The sequence below is a fragment of the Drosophila ananassae genome, chromosome XR (genome assembly GCF_017639315.1).
Source record: "Drosophila ananassae strain 14024-0371.13 chromosome XR, ASM1763931v2, whole genome shotgun sequence".
Taxonomy (NCBI): domain Eukaryota; kingdom Metazoa; phylum Arthropoda; class Insecta; order Diptera; family Drosophilidae; genus Drosophila; species Drosophila ananassae.
The window spans coordinates 8,476,226-8,499,029 of record NC_057932.1 but is presented as its reverse complement, the minus strand read 5'-3'; the positions used below and the strand labels follow the sequence as shown (position 1 = coordinate 8,499,029).

The window sequence follows — 22,804 nt, the reverse complement described above, 5'->3', positions numbered from 1 at the left end:
ATTTTTTGTACTGCCAGTTCAGTATATATCGTACAATACTATAATACTGTACTTAAAACAGAAACTGTAATATAAGGCTTGCTTTTTCGTAAATTACGAACAAAATATACATATATTGAAAATTCAAAAAAAAATAAAATTTAGTTTCATATAGCAAATTTTTTTTAGAATGTTGTTAATTAAATATTAACGATCAAAAATTGGATTCACATTTTTTATTTCATTTTGCTTTCAGCCCTAAAAACCGTGGGCATAGTTTACGCACCCCTCGTCGTGAATGGAACTTTAATGTGCATTTGTTTTTGTCTATAAGATTTGTCAGCGTTGGAAGCTATTTATTTCCTTTCTTTAACGTGATCGTACTTGCAAGAATGTAAAGCTTCCGTGAAATCGCTTCATTTTCATATTCGTTTTTGGTTGGAAGCAAGAAATTACTGTTCAGCTGGATTATAAAAAAACCCCAGACAGCTGATCACTGACTGCCTCACACCTGCTTCGAATAATAGAGAATTATTTATCAAAGTGGGTTGAGAAGACATTTTTATTGCTGTAAGCCTTTTCATATAAACCGAATTTGATAATGGCGTTGCCCAGAAATCTTATATCAAAGATCTGTAAGTACACCGATATGCTTTAAAGTACCGTAGAATTTTTCTTACATATTTGGAAAGATTTTGATGTGCATAGATCTATGTATGTATGGATGTTTATACATACATATGTAAAATGTTTTTGTTGTACTTTTTTTACATGTAGAATTTCGGACATACGAAGAATAAAGATGTATACATACGAGAGATGAATTCAAGAGATATTATCTGATAATTTTTTAGCCTATTGGTCAGAACAACTGACTCTACAGATATTGTGGTTACCATTAAAGTAAAAAAATAGCTAGACTGCTCGGCCTGTACCAGCCGAAACAATATGATTATTATAGTTTTCATACCCTTGCAGAGGGTATTATAACTCGGGTGAAAATTGGGAAACGGCAGTGCAGTGTGCAGTGGAGGAGACATCTTCGACCTTATAAAGTATATATATTCTATATCAGGATCACCTGAGTCGATATTCGTCTGTTTGTCTTTCTATTTCTACGCAAGCTTGTCTCCCAGTCTTAAAGCTATTGAATTCAAACTTTGCGCACATCCTGCGTTCAGTTGTATATCAGGCGTAGCGGCGAGGATCGATTAACTAATACGTATAGCTGCCATACAACTGATTGATCGGGAAAGCCATAACTTTGGTGATTTTTCAGTTTCTACGGATTCAATTTGGACCAATTGATCCGATCCACTCAATTTCTTAACTGAATGATCTGAAATAACGCTACTTTGGGTTAGCTTATCTTTCTTGGTTAGTAAATAAATGCGAACTGTTGTGTTATATGTACGTAATATATTTTGAATCTCTTACAAGACGTTGGTGTCTTGTAAATAGACCGCTTATTAAATATTTATTAAATGGAAAACTAAATATAATACTACTAAATATAATAAAAGATTATTTGATGAGAGATACTATAAATTGTTTAGTTTTAAATAAGCGGTATAATTTAGACCAAGTAGAGATGACAAGCTTGTGGTTTACAATAATATACAAATTTTCAGATATGTATACATGAACAAATTAATATAGCATCACTAGCACTAGGGATGTTTAAATGGTCACCGTTTTATTATACCGTAACATTACCTTTTGAGAACACTCAATACATTTAAGAAACTGTAAGACATTTTTAAGAAAAACAAGATAGGGAAGTTTACTTCGGACGGAGCCGAATATGATATACCCTTGGATATACATAGGTCTATAGGATATAGTCGGCTGATCCTTATGAAATTTTGCATTATATAATTTGAAAGTATATTGCCCAAAATAGAATCCGTAGAAAGTCCCATTATTCTAGCTTAAAAAACACCAAAGATATGCCATTTCCGATCGTTCTATGACAGCTATACGATATAGTCGGCCGATCCTTATGAAATTTTGTACATATTTGGCCAAATATAACATGTGTGGAAAGTCCCAACCCTCTAACTTGAAAAACACCAATGTTATGGCATTTCCGATCAATCAGTTATATGGCAGCTATAGGATACAGTCGACCGCTTCTACTTATATACAACATGCAAGGAATATAAGGATGTGTGCAAAGTTTCAACTCGATAGCTCCAAAGCTGAGAGACTAGTTTGCGTAGAAACCGACAGACAGACGGACAGACGGACATGCTCATATCGACTCAGGAGGTGATCCTGATCAAGAATATATATACTTTATAGGGTCGGAGATGTCTCCTTCACTGCGTTGCACACTTTTGACCCAAAATTATAATACCCTCTGCAAGGGTATAAATATATATAAATAATCTAAAAATTCCTCCGCCAAACTTTCGATTTTATTTATTCAAATAAAGTAAAAGTTGAAAGAATGTCTCCACCAGCCCCAATTTAGTGATTCAAAATTTTTTTGACTTTCACCCTAATGTCTCCAAACCAAACGACTTTTGGAAAACTTTTTGAAAAAAAATTATCTAATTAAAACAATACCTTTTGATTGGTATATAATTCATTCAGATCGGATGCCTATATAGAATCTCCTCGTGCACACCAAGGCATGCAGGTCGTCACCTCGGACTGCCGTCCACAGTGATAAAACAATTTTCAAGCTTGAAGCTGACTTTAGCTAACGACCTTGCCTTGACGCACTACTCTGTTGACTACAATAACACGGCCGACAATTTCCAATTTTTTTTCCTTCACGAAAAATTTCAACTGCTCCATAACCTTTAGGGTCCCCTAAACCAAAGTCCAGAACAAACATGGGGTTCATCACCCACAGTTTCCAAGGTACAGATACGAAGCAGATATTGATAAAATATCTATTATTTTTTTCGCAACTGTATGTACATATAGAGTATGTGTCTATAGAGTTAGAACTCTAAAATTGCCACAACCAATTTTAAAATTATATAAATACGCAGATAATATCTTATTTAAATAAGCATAAAGCTGCATAATAGTCATTGCTTGGCGTAAAATATTAACGAGCTGTTGTTTCCTTTGTAGATGACATTAAGGCACACGATGGCAGAGTCACAAGCCTTGATTTGGGCGAAACGGGACGCGTGCTGGTTACCGGGGGCGAGGATCGCAATGTCAACTTGTGGGCAATTGGCCAGAATGAGTGCTTTATGGTGAGTGGCAAGGTGTTGAATAACGGATCAAAATATTTTTATGCCTTTTTTTTGCAGTCTTTGACGGGACACAACCGGTCCATTGACTGCGTTCGCTTCGCCTATAAGGATAATTTCGTCTACTCAGCAGACGACATCGGAATTATTCGAAGATGGGACTTAAATGCCCAAAAAATCTACTCCACGCTTAACGGGCACATGAAAAGTGTTCGTACCTTAGATTTCAACCCATCTGGGGAGTACGTGGTATCCGGCAGCAATGATACAACTGTCAGGTAAGCTAAGATGCGATAGTGTTTGAAAGCACTCTTTTGGATTAAAGAAAGATGGCAATATTATTTGATCTCTCTTTTTCAAAAAGATTTCCCAACCTTTACAGTTTTGCCTTTATCATTGTGGGTAATGAGGGCATATTCATTTTAGGGAAATATGTGAACCAGAACATCTTTAGAAACATTTACATATCTACAAAAAATAGGTTTAGATAAAAATTCTAAAAAACGTAAGTTCTAAAAATTATAACTATTTTAGTTGTTACTTTTACATCAACTACTAACATAAAAATTTTCTCCATTATTATACCCTTGCAGAGGGTATTATAATTTTGGTCAAAAGTGTGCAACGCAGTGAAGGAGACATCTCCGACCCTATAAAGTATATATATTCTTGATCAGGATCACCTCCTGAGTCGATATGAGCATGTCCGTCTGTCCGTCTGTCTGTCTGTCTGTCTGTCTGTCTGTTTCTACGCAAACTAGTCTCTCAGTTTTAAAGCTATCGAGTTGAAACTTTGCACACATCCTTATTTTATTTGCAGGCAGTACATAAGTCGGAACGGCCGGGATCGGTCGACTATATCCTATAGCTGCCATATAACTGATTGATCGGAAATGCCATAACTGGTGTTGTAACTAACTTAAAAAACTTGGTGTTTAACTTAAAAAACTTGGTGTTTTTTAAGTTAGAGGGTTGGGACTTTACACACATGTTATGTTTGGCCGACTATATCCTATAGCTGTCATAGAACGATCGAAATTGGCATAACTTTGGTGCTTTTTAAGTTAGAAAGATGGGACTTGGTACAGATTCTATTTTGGACAAAGTAATCTGATTTGCCAAATTTCATAAGGATCGGCCGACTATATACGATCTTCTATATATCTAATAATATAAGATGCGTGGCGCCACCTAGCGGACTGCGACTGAACTGCAAGGGTATATCAACTTCGGCTCTGCCCGAAGTTAGCTTTCCTTTCTTGTTTAAGTTAGAGGTTGGGACTTTCCACACATGTTATGTTTGACCAAAATATCTTGTGTACAAAATTTCATAAGGATCGGCTGACTATATCCTATAGCTGTCTTAGAGCGATTGGAATTGGCATAACTTTGGTGTTTTAAAAGATAGAAGGATGGGACTTGGTACAGTTCTATTTTGAAAAAAATAATTTGATTTGCCAAATTTCATAAGGATCGGCCGACTATATTCTATAGCTGCCATATAACTGAACGATCGGAATTGGCACAACTGCAAGGGTATATCAACTTCGGCTCCGCCCGAAGTTAGCTTTCCTTTCTTGTTTTAAATTTATTTTTGCCATAAAAGATTCTTCACGACAAATTACTGTAACAAAGCCTAATTTTAAATAATTGAAGGAAAAATCTCAAATCCTATATAGGTCATACATTCTTGAGCAGAATAACCTTCTAAAACGATATGTATAAGCATGTCCGTCAGACCGTCTTTCTGTTGCTGCGCTTACTAATTGAAGCAAAAGACTCTAAAGTGTAAAGTTTCACTATAAGGCTGAAACTTTTCACGGCTTCCACTTCTGGTCAAGTGATCCACTTTACAAATTTCTATATGTCCTATGGCTGCCAAATAATTGATCTATCGGAAATTTCGTTACCCCCGTGATGCCATAACTACAGATACGTGTAAGAAATTTGTCTGAAATTAAAAATACCACAATGATCGGCCTATATCCGATATCTGCTGTACTACTGCAAAACTTCAAGTTAATTTTGTGGAAATATTTATTGATGAATATAAAAATATACAGTAAAACTAAACTACCACCGTAGCTATTGCACAGTTTTCAAATAAAATTTGATTACCAAATCGTAACAGCTGTACAAAGTTAATTCCTCATGTTGAGGTACTTCATAGTCTGAAGACCCTAAGATGCGCTTATAGTTTGGCTTTAGTGCTTTTAAGATCCAAGTAGGCGCCCGAGATAACCTCTTTGCCTGTTTCAACGACGACAGTGCGGAAGTGGACTCTTGTGCCCCTTAGCCACATGTCCACTCGCAAAGTCTGGCCTGGGAGTACGGGTCCCGAAAAGCGAACTTTTACAGCCTTAAAAAGAGTTGGATTATTTTCTGCATACTGGGAAAGTACAGCGCGCACAGAGTAGCCCAAAGTGCATAGTCCGTGCAAAATAGGTGTCTTAAATCCAGCCAAAAGAGCCATTTGGGGATCGATGTGCAGTGGGTTTCGGTCGCCAGAAAGGCGATAGAGTACGGCTTGATCATAGTTTGTGACATACTGTACAAAAGCGTCTGGCTCGCCTTTGGGATTTGGCTGCAATGGGAAAACTCCAGCAATCGGATCCTTTTTGCCTCCAAATTTTCCAGCACCGACGACAAAGGTGCTGCTCTGGTTGCGAACCAGCAATCGACCATTTTCATCAAAGGATTCGGTGTTCGTGACGACCACGGCTCCGGAGCCCTTATCCATTACGTCAAACACTTTGCCAGTTGTGAGCAGAGTGCCGCTGGTAGGCAATTCGTCGACGATTTCAAGGTACTGCTCGCCGTGCAAAATGTTTGAAAAGTCCACTTGCTTGCCGGGTAGGGCTTTGCTGATCAGTTTATCGGAGGACATTTGGAGTAATAAGCCAGGTAGAACGAAAAAAGATGGAATGGGTGCGAAATTCGAATCATTTTCGTAAAGGAATCGCATTTCTTCAGTGTTTTTCACTGATGCACCGATGCCAAGTGCGTACAAGATGAGCTGCTTGTTGTCAAATTCAAAGTAGTCCTCTATTGTGTCGCCTTCCTTCATCTTCTCGAGCACTTCCAGGAGGTAACCGGAAGCCTCTCCGATGGCGTTTAAGTGTTTAGCCTTGGACATATCCGTCACATTAGACCAGACATTTTTAACGTACTCTGGGGTTACGGTGTCTATCAGCGAGGGGCGTAGAACGGCTCCTTTTCCTCGCACAGTGTGTACTTTCGTGGCCCAACCGGCGGCACTCTCAATATAGCTTCCTGTGGAACGCAAATGGAGAAGAGAGTTAATTAAAGAGCAAAGTCGTGAAAAGATAACGGTACAGATAAGCAATACCGATAAGGCTAAATAAGTTTAATCTTAAACCAAGTGAGGGAAAAGTAAAAAGGCGCTTAATAAACTTGAAAATTGAAAATGGAGGAACATATTTATATTGCATATGGTGTGCGAATTTACTGATTCTAACCCTTTCAATGCATTGATTATTTTTTTTATAAGGAAATAATCAAAATTCATCTACATAGCTCTAAAAAAGCTTCAGTGTTACGATAAAAAAAAAAATAAATAAATAAAAATAAAGCGTGAACCTTTTATAATTTGCTTTTCTAATAGTTTCGATCACTCACCATTATCCTGGCAGGACTCATGACACAAATAAGCCACAACTGGAGCGATAAGTTTAGGTTTTAGTTCGTTGAAAAGTATGTCTGGAAGAATACCCTCAGTCATGCGACTGGCCGCCGTAGGGATGATCACATTACACAAAACGTTGTTCCGAGCGCCTTCAATGGCCACTGTATTGGCCAGGCCGACGAGACCCATCTTGGCCGCTGAATAATTGGCCTGGCCAAAGTTCCCGTAAATGCCAGAATTAGATGAAGTCATGATGATGCGACCATACCTCTGAGCCTTCATGTGCGGGAACGCGGCTTGAGTGCACTTGAAGCTACCCTTTAAGTGAACATCGTTCACCAGGTTCCAGTCTTGCTCACTGGTCTTAGCCAGGCTACGATCACGGAGGATGCCGGCATTATTGATCAAAATATCGACGCGGCCAAATGCCTTTAGGGCTGTTTCGATGACCATTGCCCCATCAATAACCGAATTATAGTCGGCAACCGCCTCTCCTCCAGCACGTCGGATCTCCTCGACCACGATATCGGCAGCGCGTTGGGAAGCACCTTCCCCTGAGTGGGATCCTCCCAAGTCGTTAACTACAACCTTGGCGCCGCGTTCAGCCAGTAAAAGAGCGTATTCACGCCCTAATCCAGCGCCGGCTCCAGTTACCACCGCCACGCGATTATCGAAGCGCAGTTTTCTGTCAGATGAGGACATGACTGGTTCAGCTTAGAACAGGTTTTATTGCACAAACGTAGTTGATGGCTGAAAAAAGTTAAAAATTTCGTTGTTACTGTACCGCTTGTGGTTAAGGAATGAAATAAACTGATAAGTGGTCCGTCTGTTAATAGTTGGCCGACAACAGCGTTGCAATCATGGTAATCTCGAGTGAACCACGATAGCGGACTTAGAGTAGAGAGAGAATCGAGATTCAAGAGAGTTTAGCTGGTGTGGTGCGGTCCGATCGGAGTCCAAGGGTTCAGGTTCAATACTTGGTGCAAATGGCACCAACTCGAACACAGCCACAATGCATCAGAAGGTGCACCACAAAAGATTATCAACTTTATTCCATAGAACAGTAAATTTGGCATCTGAATTTGTGAATGTGTTCTTTTGTGAGGTCTCCATGTGCAAGTAGTTTCTCCAAAAGCAAATAAACAAAATCGATTTCTTTGTATCTTAGGTGCAAAGTACATACCCCCCTTTTTTTGATCCAGATAAGAGCGAACGAGTGAAGTCAATGTTGTGTGACCATAAACTGTTAAGCCTAAAAAAATACAATTCCGAAGCAAGTATGCGAAACAAAATATTAGCTGAGGAGCTGGTGGTATCTTTTGTACTAAACACCAACGGTCACTCTAATTCATTGTTTACAATATTCGATGCGTTAAACCGTGAACTGATTACACAGTGTTACAAAAATGACAAAAGTGAATGAACTTTTGAAGTGACATAGTGGGAATTGTTCTATGGGTCGAGTATATCACAAAACCATTTTTGAAATATTTCTAAAACCCTCAAAATCTTGATTTATTGTTACTCCGGAGCGTTCGCTAGGTTGAATTGACTTTTTTTGGGAAAAGCGTTATAACTTCACCAATTTTCATTATTTTTTGATGAAATTTGTCTCATTTTATTCAGAATTAATGAGACGACATTGATATGTGGCAAAAATGACAGAATTTTTGTAAGTTGTACCGAAAAACTGGCATTAAAATCCGAAAAACACGAACAAAAGTCGAAAACTTCAGTTTCAGATGTAAAAATTTTGTTCTTTTTGTTTAACAAAATCGAAGATATATTTTTTTTTCAAAAGCTACAACATTTCACTATTAAAAAACACCAAAAATTTTTAAATCGGTTGAAAAAAACGCGTACAGGAATTCTTAAGCGCAAACAAGTCCCGAAAAACGGGTTTTTAACCATAAATCAAGTTTTTGAGGGTGTTAGAAATATTTCAAAAATGGTTTTGTGATATACTCGACCCAATGAACAATTCCTACCATGTCACTTCAAAAGTTCAGAATCACTGTTACACTGTGTTATCAATTTTAAACTACATCATTAAACGAGTTTTTCTCGTATGTATATGTATGTATAGGAAGATATTTTTGCAAAAATATTATTAAATTTTATCGATTTCATATTAAATATATATTTTAAAAAAATAATAATATTTTGTGTAAATTAATTTTTTATTTATTATTCTAATTTATATTCTTATAGAATAGATTTTTTTTGTGTCAGGGTGTCAACCCTGAACAGAGATTTGCAAAAAATTCCACTATTAATTTCTTTTTAAAATTTTGAATAATTTTTCTAGCGTATATAATTGTGTTTTGTGTATTTTTAAATATTCTCAGACTTTGGGACGTGCAGAATGAAAATAATTGCATCAAGGTGTGCAGGGGACACATATCGTATGTTAACTCAGTAAAGTTCTCTCCGGATGGACTATGGATCGCCTCAGCGGGCTTGGAGGGATCCATAATTATCTGGGACATACGAAAGAGCAAACAGATCATGGAATTCCTAGCTGAGCCGCCGGTCAAGGCTATTACCTGCATTCAATTTCATCCATTTGAATTTCTCTTGGCTGCTGGACGAGTGGATGGTACTGTGTCCATCTATGACCTTGAACATCAACAGCTTGTGTCGCAAACTTCACAATTCGGCGAGTCTATTAAATGCATAACCTTTAGGTAAGCTTATGAAATGTTTTCAAAGAATTTATGGAGTGTTTATCATGTATTTTATTAAATATTATATTTTTATATTGTAGTGAAGATGGAGAATGCCTTTTTGTCGGCAGTGCTTCAGGCATTTCAGTCATTGGTTGGGAGCCTGATCGTGAGCTAGATCATATTAAGAGCATTTGGACATCTTTGGGTGACATGAAAGTGGTTAACAATAAGCTCGTAAGAAGAATACTTTTTATACAAAATAACACTTAATTTCAATATGCAAACACCTAACATACAAATCTGCAGAGCTTAAATCTTATTTTTGTACCCTTGCTAAGGAAATTTTAATTTTGAATTCTACCATTAGGTGGATACAAATTTGGGAGAGGGAGTGAAGACGACAACCAGACCATATTCGTTTAAACCATGTCCATCTGTGTGTCTGTAATGCTTAATGTAATGTAATGCGTCAGTAATGTATTTTCTTGCAGGTAGTATATAAGTCGGAACGGCCGGGATGGGTCGACTATATCCTATAGCTGCCATATAACTGATTGATCGGAAATGGCACAACTTTGCTATTTTTAAAGATGATTGGGGTGGTTTTCAACATTTTTATTTGAAAATTTATTCGATGTTAAATTCTCACAATGATCGGCCTACTATATACGATCCGATATATATATAATAATATAAGCTGCTACCTAACTGCAAGGGTATATAAACTTCGACTCCGCACGAAGTTAGCTTTTCTTTCTTTTTTTAACTGTTATAATCCTTATTTATTGCCGTTAAAGATTACCGGATGTCATGAGGAAGACATAGTTTCAGTCAACACCATCAGCTTAGATCGTTTGAATCCGTTTTATCAATCGGCGAAGGCGATTCCCACATTTAAGCATAGCTCGACTAACAGAAAGAGTTTTTCACGTGGGAACCAAAAGATTCTGCTGTCTCTCCAAGGAGGCTCAAAGACCGAACCGGTTCAAGAAGAGCATGAGGGCATCAAAGAGCAAGGCTTTGACGGGCTTTTGTCGCCTACTTTGAGTCTTGAGGTGGTAAGTGAGACAGTGTTAGAGTCTGGAGAGACGTCGCCGATGTATTCGCTTCCTCCTGTTAATTTGCCTCTGCCTGTGGGTACGTCATCGGACCTCGCACATCCACATGCTTTCTGCGGCGGGATAGACTCTTCATTAAGGCACGGAAAACTGACTCATTTTTCAGATAGCCTGCCGCACAACGACAACTATGGTATGGAAGTTGGTGGATCCAGTCGATATTTAAGAATGGCCGGACCAAACTCCCTTCATGCACCAGATAACTACAATATATACTCCCTTGGAAAAAAAGTTGAGACTGAGGCAGAAGAACAGCATGTGGAAATCAACTTGAACGAGAGCAACCCTCCAATACTCTTTAACTATGATAACTATGATATAGTCGAAGACTTTCCGGTCAACCAAAATCTAAACAGCAACAATTGCAAACCCGGGTCTACCACCTCAACCATTAATGCATCGTCAAAGTCTATTAAGAAAAGCACGAATAATTTTCACAAAAGAACAACAAACAGTATGGTCAGCAACAAGCAGACGACTACAGGTATTTTTGGTGGCAACAAGCTTAGTCAAGTATCATCGGTTAGTTCGATGGAGTTGCATAAACTAGACGACAACATGGTCCTAAAGAAGTCTTCTTCGTCGAGCGTGGTCAATAGAAACAAGCGTTCAATAGGCTCTCAACTGTATAAGGAAAATAGTCAGCAAAAGAACATAAACGAGGAAATTATCACGAAACCGATCCGGTCTCGCACCACTTTCGACATGCGCGCGCCACGTCCAAACAAAGCTCTGGAAAAGCATATTAGTGTAAGTATCCTAGCACGGTTTTACTCTACTAATTTTCTTAACTAATTATAATTTATTATATTCCTAGTCGACATTAAGCCACGATCATAATGACTTTGATATGCTTTCGAGATCCCACGATGCTGTACTGCAGGAACTCAGCTACCGCCAGACCAGTCTGGATAGGCTGCGCAATTCCACACGGTATGTTCGCAGTTCATCTCCTAACGACGTAAAGTCAATTAAGCCAACAAAAAATATACTAAGGGTCTTATCAGAATGAAAGTGAAAAGCGGACAAACGTGAGAAAAACACAAGGACTAAGCATTCGCTCTATTTTGTCTTATCACTTTTCTCGCATTCGTTTCTCGCTTCTATTTTGACATAAGTCAAGTTTTGTAATGGGTAAGATAACATCGGCCACAGCTAAAGTTATTATAACCTTGCAGTTTTTTTTAATTTGCACAGAGTTTGCTATCTTTCCTGTTCCTTTATGATTTTATATTTTTTGAAGAAAAGTAAAAAAATACGGCTAAATATAATCAAATAAAAAAAACTTGTTGACGAGGTAACATAACGTTGGCGAACCCGCATGCCACGCTCAAAATATCGATTTTGGTGACAAAAAACTGCAATATATGTATAAAAAATTTAGACATTAAAAATGTTTATATTTTATATTCTAAATGTGTATCCAATAGCTGTCATATAACTTAACGATCGGAATTGGCCCTTTGTTGTTTTTTAAGCTAGATAGATAAAACTTTCTATTGACTGATTTTGAACAACGTAATCCGATCTACCAAATAAGGATCATAAGGATCGACTGACTATATCCTATAGCTGCCATGTAACTGAACGATGGGAAATGGCACAACCTTGCTATTTTTTTAAAGATGCTTGGGGCTGTTTTCAACATTTTTATTAGAAATCTAGATGTACCCTGCCGCGCTTCTCTGTGGCGTATTGTGGTTGGACGTTCAAGAAATGAAGAACACGACAGACACGCTTTTTTGTGTGCCGTTGTGTGGTACATTCATCCCAAACAATGAGTTTACATGCTCGCAGGATTTTTCCTATACCTGATGCTGAAGTACATTTGAAGATATTTATGTTCACTGTCTGGAAACGGGAGCAGGGCGCCAGCTTTGTGATAGATTTTCCCTTTGATTTTGAAAGTTGGCATGAATTGGTGAGTTACAATTTTCACACCAAATTACGTCATTTGGAAGAATTATTTATTACATAATGCTTGATAGAAAATGCATCGATTCAGCAGTGGTTCCAGTGAGCAGAGTTCGCAGTGGCTCTGGTGGTGTTTCAAGTTGAGGTAATTGGATTTTTCCGCCAGAACAACACATTCCTTTCGTTTCATTATTGAACTTCAGATCAAGTGCAGACATGGCTCATCTGGCCAATGACGACATGGCGATTGGAGCTATAATCAACAGCTGGATCATATCGAAATGCAAGACGATTGTATTGCTGATTTCGATCTACTGTTATCTGTGTACAGAATTCAACAGACCTTGCTCTATCGTGTTCATATCGTTGCGAGCGAATTAAATCTGTTGCTGCCGAACGCGACTGTCGTGTTCGCAATCGTTGATCCTCAAGCCTAAATCCACGCCTTTCTGCTGGTTCCATGATATTCCTCTGCCTTTGTCTCAACCGATCCGTCTCTCGCACCAATTTCTGCTGTTGCTCAGTCCTATTAGAAACCTTCCTTCTTATTGTTACTGCGTTGTGAGTACGACGACCCGATTTGGATTTTTTGGGAGGCAGTATTTCGTTTGTGACTAGGACTTTAGGACAAAAACTGTCAATAATATTTTTAAATATAAAAAGCATACTGCGGTCGATGCATAGAGAATCGTAAAAATTATTTTATTCGCCATCGCGGGTATATAATTACCATGAAAATTGGATTAAAACCAAGCCCAAACCTGACTCTATAGTGTGTCAAAATTGGAGCTTGAATAGTTCAGTACTTTTTTAATGTATAGAGGTCGGAGATACGGACACAACATTTTTATATATATAGATTGAGTTTCGGAACGTAATATTAGATCCTCTAACGCGCACGCAAATTTGAACTTCATGCAGCGGTAATAAATTACAAATTGACTCTCCATTTTATTTAGAAAACGTTTCTATGGGAAATAGAAAAATGCTATTTGAGGATTTTCCCGGCAATTATTCGAATTTTTTTCACCTTTTAAACCTTCTCTTGATCTCCACGAATAATTCAAGACCAAGATAAGATAAATCCGTTCAGCCGTTCTCGAGTTTTAGTGAGACTAACGAACAGCAATTCATTTATATATATAAGGTTGTCAAATATCTCCCTTCCGCCTTTTTGTGACGACAAATACCGATCAAATCATGGAATACATCGAGTTAGACCGGCATTTGGCATCTCGTGACATCGCCCAGGAGATGGGATTTAGTCACCAAACCATTTTAAACCATCTGCAGAAGGCTGGATACAAAAAAAAGCTTGATGTTTGGGTGCCGCATGATTTGACGCAAAAAAACCTTCTGGACCGAATCAACGCCTGCGATATGCTGCTGAAACGGAACGAACTCGACCCATTCTTGAAGCGGATGGTGACTGGCGACGAAAAATAGATCACATACGACAATATCAAGCGAAAACGGTCGTGGTCGAAGGCCGGTGAATCGTCCCATACAGTGGCCAAGCCGGGATTGACGGCCAGGAAGGTTTTGCTGTGTGTTTTGTGGGATTGGAAGGGAATCATCCACTATGAGCTGCTCCCATATGGCCAGACGCTTAATTCTACCATCTACTGCGAACAACTGGACCGCTTGAAGCAGGCGATCGACCAGAAGCGTCCAGAATTGGCATAATCCTCAAAATTTCATGAGGATCGGCCGACTATATCCTATAGCTCCTATAGCGTCATAGAACGATCGAAATTGGCATTACTTTGTTGTTTTTTAAGTTAGAAAGATGGGATTTGGTACAGATTCTATTTTGGAAAAAAACAATCTGATTTGTCGAATTTCATAAGGATCGGCCAACTATATCCTATAGCTGTCATATAACTGATTGATCGGAAATGCTATAACTTCGTTGTTTTTCAAGTTAGAAGCATGGGAGTTTCAATGGATTCTTCTTTTGGCAAAATAATTCGATATGCCAAATTTCATAAGGATCAACCGACTATATACGATCCGCTATATATCTAATAATATAAGATGCGTGGCGCCACCTAGCGGACTGGGACTCAACTGCAAGGGTATATCAACTTCGGCTACACCCGAAGTTAGCTTTCCTTTCTTGTTTTCTTAACAATCCTGAAAAAAATTTGAAAATTTTTGTTACTGTCATGAGCAACTATTGTTCTACAACTTTTTGAAATACCTTAAGCTTACGTCAAAAAATTAAAAAGACTTTGTTAATTAAAAAATTCATAACTTTATAATTAAGAAAGATATTAAAATTATTTTTCAAAATTTGCTCGATTGATCCTTTTTATATTGCACGTGGAGATAGCTTTTGAGATGACGCAACTTTTGATATATTGCTCATATCTAGCAAAATCCTTTAACTCAAGTAAGTGCAGCTACCCATTTTGGGCAGCCTCCTGTGAAGCTTGCATTTACTTATATATGTGTGTGTATTTGATTGCAAACTTTGCTTTTTGGAGTCTGCATATATTTGGTCAATACCCTAAAAAATAAGGAGTATATCTTTTCAGCTTTTAGTTTATTTATTTTAAAATAAAATCCAAATAAAAAAGGGCTTAAAAAGTAAAACATAAACATTAAATCAACTAAGACTAGAACTCAGGCCCTCCGTGTTAGGAACCACGACGCTCTCCACTCGGCCAACCTCAAACTTTGTTAGTACAGATTGCATTTTGGCAATCTGCATAAGGCAATCTTATCCGATTTGCAAAATTTTATTAGGAAAATTGACTTAACTTTGTTGTTTTTGAAGCTAGAATGATGAGACTATCTACGGTTTCCGTTTTGGGCAATCTAATCCTTAATCCTTTGTTCCTCTGAATTTTTTGTTTTGTTTTCCTTGCACGTGCCGAACAAGAATATTTTTTATATGCAATTCTGTACACCTATATAGCATATTTTCGTCACTAAAATTGATATCAGATATTTTGAGTTTCGCATGCAGGTTCGTCACCAGTACTTTTCGATAGCTTCAGTTGTTCTGAAGTTATACGTATTTTTAATTTACAAAGGTTTTGAAATTTTGTTAGTTTAAAAATGTTAATTAAAAATTTTCCCAAAATTCTATTTAAAATCCAAAATTGTTTCGTAGTTGTGGGAAACCAAATTGTTTAAACAAATTAACAGATGAGAGGTCCTTATCCTTCCTATCTATCCTTATTAGAATTTCACTATATAATAAATTATCAAAAAAAAAACAAGAAAGGAAAGCTAACTTCGAGCAGAGCCGATGTTGATATACTCTTGCAGTTAAGCAGAAGCTTATATTATTATTATATATATATTATTATTATATATATATTATACTTTTTTTATTATTATATATATATTATTATTATATATATATTATGTATATCCTTATGAAAATTTCTCCTTCAAAAAAATGTCTAATAAAAATATTGAAAACAGCCCCAAGCATCTTTAACAATAGCAAGGTTTTGTCATTTCCGATCGATCAGTTATATGGCAGGTATAGGATATAGTCGGCCGATCCTTATGAAACATAGGATTAGATTGCCTAAAACGGAAACCGCAGATAGTTTCATCATTATAGCTTCAAAAACAACTAAGTTAAGCCAATTATCCTAATAAAATTTTGCAAATCGGATAAGATTGCCCAAAATGCAATCTGTACTAAGTCGCATCTTTCTAACTTAAAAAAACATGCCCAACATATGACAGCTATAGGATATAGCCGACCGATTCTTATGAAGTTTGCCCACAAGATGTTTTGGCCAAATATAACATGTGTGGAAAGTCCCAACCCTCCAACTTAAAAAACACCAAAGTTATGGCATTTCCGATCAATCAGTTATATGGCAGCTATAGGCTATAGTCGTCCGATAGACAAATAAAGTAAAAGTTGAAAGAATTTACTCTATATTTTCAAGTTTATTGCACACATACATGAACAAGCTCAAAAAAATATTCCCCATCAAATATGGACATCCACATATGTACATATGTATGTACACTGTATGTATGTGTACGTAACACCAAGTGGTGTTACACCACCAAGCTTAAGCTTCACAAGTGGCTGCACAAAATTGGTAGCTACACTTATAGGACTATATCTTAAGTTGACGAATTTTGCCAGATATAAGCTATATATCAAAAGTTGCGTCATCTCAAGGACTATCTCCACGTGCAATATAAAAAGGATCAAATGAGCAAATTTTTAAAAATAATTTTTTTTCTTAAAACAAAAATTTATTTTCAGTTTTTTTTTTGTTGTGTACTATTAAGACGTTTGGTCTTAAAGAAAGTGAAATAGATATATAAAAAACCTTCTCAACAGAGTAAAGTACGTTTTAATATCTTTCTTGATTATAAAGTTATGATTTTTTTAATTACCAAATTTTTTTTTACGTAAGCTTAAGGTGTTTCAAAAAGTTGTATAACAATAGTTGTTCATATGATAACAAACATCTCCAATTTTTTTCAGGATTGCCAAGAAAAAAATAGTGCAAATAGACAACCAGAAAAACAGACACATTGGCTTCATTTTGAAAAAGCTTTAAAAATTGAATTTTGAATCGAAAAATCGGATCGGGTCGGTTGAGGTACCAATCGACGCGTATTTAGCATTAGAATACGAATATTCCACCAGCCACCAGCTCCAATTTAATGATTCAAAATTTTTTACTTTCACCCCAATTTCTCCCAAACCAAATAACATTTAAAAAATGTTTGGACAAAAATTATCTAATTAAAACAATACCTTTCGATGGGTATGTAATTCATTTAACCGGTTGCCTACAGAAAATTTGTAATTCTTTGGCTATATACATATAGAGTCTCCTCGCGCACGCCAAGGCTCTTCCACAGTGATAACAATAAAGCTTAAAGCTTCATAAACAAAAAAAAAAAATACATTGTTTTGTATAGATGGCGCTGTATTTTAAACAATCTGAATAAGCTGTTGCCTCACAAATTCAGTTGTGTCTTTAAAATCTGATGAGTTTCTTGTCATATTTTTTTCATAGAGTAGCTATACATTGACAGCAAGAAGGACCCAAAAAAAGGATATTTCACTATTGAAGTTGATGAAAATAGCTTCTAATTGAATATAAAGTAAACCTATTAATGTGTATCAATTAAATGTGTATTTTTGAATTGTTTTATAGGTCCCACGATGTTCTGGGTGCTTTGAGGCAAGCAAAGAATACCGGAAGATCTATTTTTATAGATTTGCTTGGAGCCATTCTTGAAAAACCGTAAGATATTGTGTAAAATAACAAAGTATCTAATGACCATATGTAATTAAATATACGAAATTTCTTTCAGATCCTCATGGAATTTAGATTTCTGCATGTTTGTGTTACCAGAGATTTATGAGCTTTTACAAAGCCAACATAAGTTGTAAGAATACCGTTCTGTGGCAAAAAACGTAGTCAACTAACTCAACCATTAATTCTAGCCACTTCACAAGAGCCTGCGATGCACTGCGCATAATTCTTTCAAATTTCTTGCCAACCATCCAAGAAAACTTAGATTCTTGGGCTGCAAATGGCCTTGGTGTCGATGTGACCCGTGAGGATCGTCAACGAAAGTGCGTCGAGTGCCAACGGTGGCTGCTTCAGATCAAAAACTTGCCCGAAAGCATCCATTTGGGGACTACGTTGTCCCAGCTTCAAAACATAATTATTTTTTAAGGTCTACGCACATGTATCTGTGAATTATCCTTCGGGTTCTTCGGGCATTTGATCATTTTAATAATAGTCAAAAAAAGAAAACCACCAGCTTCCTGTAAACTGCGTAGAAACAGAGTTAAAGGGAGTTGCCTCATTTGTCGCTCTAAGCTGCCAAAAAGAATTTAAAACAATTAATGATTTAGAATAGTTGTTCGGAAGCGAACTCTTCCGAACCCTGTTGGTCAGCACTAAAAATTTAAGTCATTAAATGATTTATAGAATTCAACTAATTTATAAAATTATTATATAAGTAAAAAGTTATAAAAATACTTGTAAAATTATCAATTTATGACAGTTTTTAACCTGAGGAATGAATCTTTCGGGCTTTAGTGTACTGATCTTGAAATATGGGGGCAATCAGAGTTAGAAAGACCAAATCCACCTGTTTGGTGGCCGTCATTCTATAGAAATCCATTGAATATCATAATCTAATTTTGCGTTCAGGATAGAATACAAAGATTGGAATCTTAAAACGTCTTTGGTTTGGAATGAAAAAAAAGACCACCACATTCGACTATATATGTACATACATATACCCGGTACTTTTCTGTTTGGCTCCACACGCTTTTTCTTTCTATAAAGCCCCACAGATTTGTATATATTTGGCATAATGAACAATTTCATTTTGGAATTGGAAAATAATATATTTGATAAAGGACTCAGCGTATATATGTTTGCACTGCGAGCATTAGTCACCAGAAAAAATATTTTCTTTTTTCTTTGATTAAATTTACTAATCCTAATAAATGTACTATCCTAATATTTTTAATTGTGACTTAACCCCGATCAGACATTTCGTTCAGAATTTATTCAAGAAATAAATTTTTCCCGGTTTTATACCCTTGCAGAGTGTAGTAAATGCATAAAGGACCTTATAAAGAATATATTTTCTTGATCAGGATCACCTCTTAAGTCGCTATAAGCATGTTTGTCGTTCTTTATGTCTGCCTCAATTTTTCTGCCAAATCTTGCACCCTTTCTTCTTTCTTTTGCACGCATTATTACCCGTGCGGGACTATATCCTATGCCTGCCATATACTGCTATGCCACAACCTTGGTATTTTTTAAGATAGAAGCTTGGGACTTGACCAATTTTTTTTTATTTAAAATTAAGTATTTAGTGACACTCTCATAAGGATCGGCCAGATATCCGATCCGATATATATAAGGTTGTCCAAAATGTCTTGCGGTATTTCCGATAGGTGTCTTTGCAAGCGCGTAGTTCCAGTTCTATTCGTCGCATTGGTTCATGCATTACCTTTTTGGAAAGCTTTTCACGCTAACAAGTGTTTTATTTATTTTGTTTGTTTTGAGTCGTTCGTGAGTTATAATGTCGCAAACATGGAGCAAAATAAAGAGAAAATACGGCATATTTTACATTACTACTATGATAAAGGCAAAAATGCAACTCATTCTGAAAATAAAATTTGTGTAGTTTATGGACCCACCGCTGCATTTATGCAGTTTCCATTTCCACCGCACAACGATGGTTTCAACGTATTCGTTCTTTGGACCTGTACTCCCAACAACTGGACCGCTTGAATGCAGCACTCATGCAGAAGAGGCCATCTTTGATCAACAGAGGCCGAATTGTCTTCCATCAGGACAACGCCAGGGCACACACATCTTTGATGACACGCAGGAAGCTCCGGGAGCTCGGATGGGAGGTTCTTTTGCATCCACCGTATAGTCCGGATCTCGCACCAAGTGATTACCATCTATTTCTGTCCATGGCAAACGAGCTTGGTAGTCGGAAGTTGGCCACAAGAGAGTCCTTTGAAAATTGGCTCTCCGAGTTATAGGAAACCGAGCTTCTATAAGCGAGGCATTATGAAGTTGGCATCTCGTTGGGAACTCGTCATCGAACAAAACGGCGCATATTTGACTTAAACCGCATTATTATAACCAATTTTATGAACAATTCAAAATTCAATAAAAATACAGCAATACTTTTTTGACAATAATATGTACTGCTACTTGACTGCAAGGGTATTTCACCTTCGGTTCTGGATGAAGTTGTATCTCAATTTTCCACAAAAAAGATTAGCCATTGAGGGCGTGCTTTTCCTATTAGGAGTCGGTCTTACATATGACAAAAGACCCATGGATCAGCATGGACACCTTTTGAAGAGTGTAAACTGTCAAGCATAGGGGCCCTCCATCAGCACAACGATGCAAAAGGTCAAAGAAAAGTCAATGAGCGTGTTTTTGAGTGACTTGAGCAGTCGTCTGTAGAGGTGCAAAAACATCGATGTATGGCATCATAAAAACATCATGAACTCATAAAAATAACTTAGCAAACTTATAACTGAGATCATTTTCTATAAAGTTCCGAAACATTATTAAAATATTGTGATTTATATTCATAAACATTATCTTATCTATCATAAGAAGTGGCAGGCAATCACAGAAATTTCTGAGCGACTTCATTGAAGGGCGCCAATATTGTAACTTGTACCTTTCAATATTATATGCTGCCTAATAATAATATAATTACAATATATAAAATATCTGCTGTTTTGCGTAGGTACGTAAGGAAGGAAATGTACGTAGGAAATGTTTAGGGTTTCTTTAATCTTTAATAAATTATTATTTCATATTTTTTATTATTTTTTAAATAAAATTACTTAAGCAACATGTGTCTTGATTATCAAGGGTTCCACTCGAAAACTCATAAATTTCTTTCAGTTCTGATACAGCCAATTTCTCCTAAAGGATGCGCCATCTAGACAGAACCTAATGAAATGTTGACTAACTCCTCCATTTTTTAGACCATTTTGGAAAATAAACAAGATTCATTTAGGGTATAGATTGTCATTTAGTGAAAATTTAATCAGAATACAATATCGATCAAATGACCACCTTCATTAGAAACACAAAAAGCGGCCCTTTTTTGGGCATTTCGCAACATTTCGGGCGTAATAGCAGCAATTTCCCCTTTGATATTAGCTTTTAGTTGTTCAATAGTCTTCCGTTTGCTGACATACACCTTACTCTTCAAGTAGCCCCACAGAAAAAAGTACGGTGCCGTCAAATCCGGCGAACGAGGAGGCCACAATTGAACGATTGCTTTCGATGTACAGCGCTACAATTTCAGCCCGATTTTTTGCTGTGAGTCGATCCATGTCTAAAATGGCATAGACTGACGTTTTAGAATCTGGCTGGCTTGTCAAAATAGGCTAAAAAATTGCGGAGTTATTAAACATTTCAATAGGTCCTGTCTAGATGGCGCACCCTGTAGAAGTTTTTAGCTGTATGATTCAGCTGTGATTAAGCTTTGATTCAGATGACATTAAGCTGGAATATGGTATTTTAATATTAACAAAGCAGTCTGAAAATTTCAATTGTAGAGTTGTCAAGAAACTTTATTTGTGTTTCGGGCACAAATAAAACAGGCCAACAGCAAAAAATCTCCACACATAATTTCATCTGCTCCATAACCTTTAAGCTCCCCTGAACCAAACTCCAGAACAAAAATACACAAAGGTATAAAATTCTGCCAACTTAACAAACGAAATTCCCATTGCCGCGCTGTTTGAAATTCTTGAACAGTACATAAAAGGTCAATTTATTGAAAAAAGTTATTTTGTGAAAGGATTATAATATCACGTGACCATGGGCTTCGACTCCCTCCCTCCCCCAGTGTGATAGTTTATGATCATTTTGAGAAAACCCCCCACTACCATGAGTGTCATGTAATACTTGATCGGCCCCATATATTCTTGATCAGGATCACCTCCTGAGTCGATATGAGCATGTCCGTCTGTCTGTTTCTACGCAAACTAGTCTCTCAGTTTTAAAGGTATCGAGTTGAAACTTTGCACACACCCTTCTTTCCTTTGCAGGCAGTATATAAGTCGGAACGGGGGATCGGGATCGGTCAACTATATCCTATAGCTGCCATATAACTGATTGATCGGAAATGCCATAACTTGGTTGATTTTCAAGTTAGAAGGATGGGAGTTTCAGTGGATTCCTCTTTGGGCAAAATAATTCGATATGCCAAATTTCATAAGGATCGGTCAACTATATACGATCCGCTATTATCTAATAATATAAGATGCGTGGCGCGGACTGCGACTCAACTGCAAGGATATATAAACTTCAGCTCCGCCCGAAGTTAGCTTTCCTTTCTTGTTATACCCTTGCAGAGGGTATTATAATTTTGGTCAAAAGTGTGCAACGCAGTGAAGGAGACATCTCCGACCCTATAAAGTGTATATATTCTTGATCAGGATCACCTCCTGAGTCGATATGAGCATGTCCGTCTGTCCGTCCGGAACGGCCGGGATCGGTTGACTATATCCTATAGCTGCCATATAACTGATTGATCGGAAATGCCATATCTTTGGTGTTTTTTAAGTTAGAGGGTTGAGACTTTCCACACATGTTATATTTGACCAAAATATGTTTCTTTATATTTGACAAAATTTCATAAGGATCGGCCGACTATATCCTATAGCTGTCATAGAACGCTCGGACTTGGCATAACTTTGGTGTTTTTTAAGTTAGAAAGATGGGACTTGGTACTGATTACTCT

At 37.0% G+C, this 22,804-nt stretch overlaps 2 protein-coding genes across 5 annotated transcripts; one reads left to right on the top strand and one right to left on the bottom strand.

Moving 5' to 3' along the window:
- The first annotated feature begins 243 nt into the window (after positions 1-243).
- LOC6502391 (katanin p80 WD40 repeat-containing subunit B1) lies at positions 244-20,863 on the top strand. Of its 4 annotated transcripts, XM_001967147.4 has the most exons (11): positions 248-614; positions 3,070-3,197; positions 3,255-3,472; positions 9,189-9,527; positions 9,608-9,743; positions 10,307-10,646; positions 10,734-11,377; positions 11,445-11,560; positions 17,698-17,787; positions 17,858-17,932; positions 17,991-20,863. In XM_001967147.4, exons 1-11 carry the CDS (start codon positions 581-583, stop codon positions 18,223-18,225), a joined length of 2,355 nt encoding a protein of 784 aa, XP_001967183.1. In that variant the 5' UTR covers positions 248-580; the 3' UTR covers positions 18,226-20,863. The 4 variants fall into 4 exon arrangements, with proteins under 4 accessions (XP_014759388.1, XP_001967183.1, XP_014759387.1 ...); XM_014903901.3 differs by having other exon boundaries at positions 10,307-11,377; XM_044717444.1 differs by lacking the exons at positions 248-614; positions 3,070-3,197; positions 3,255-3,472 and adding an exon at positions 8,800-8,916 and having other exon boundaries at positions 10,307-11,377.
- LOC6501789 (peroxisomal multifunctional enzyme type 2) lies at positions 5,214-8,167 on the bottom strand. Its single transcript, XM_001967148.4, has 3 exons — positions 8,024-8,167; positions 6,834-7,590; positions 5,214-6,467 (listed from the first exon to the last, which is right to left on the bottom strand). Exons 2-3 carry the CDS (start codon positions 7,540-7,542, stop codon positions 5,386-5,388), a joined length of 1,791 nt encoding a protein of 596 aa, XP_001967184.1. The 5' UTR covers positions 7,543-7,590; positions 8,024-8,167; the 3' UTR covers positions 5,214-5,385.
- Positions 20,864-22,804: the final 1,941 nt, after the last annotated feature.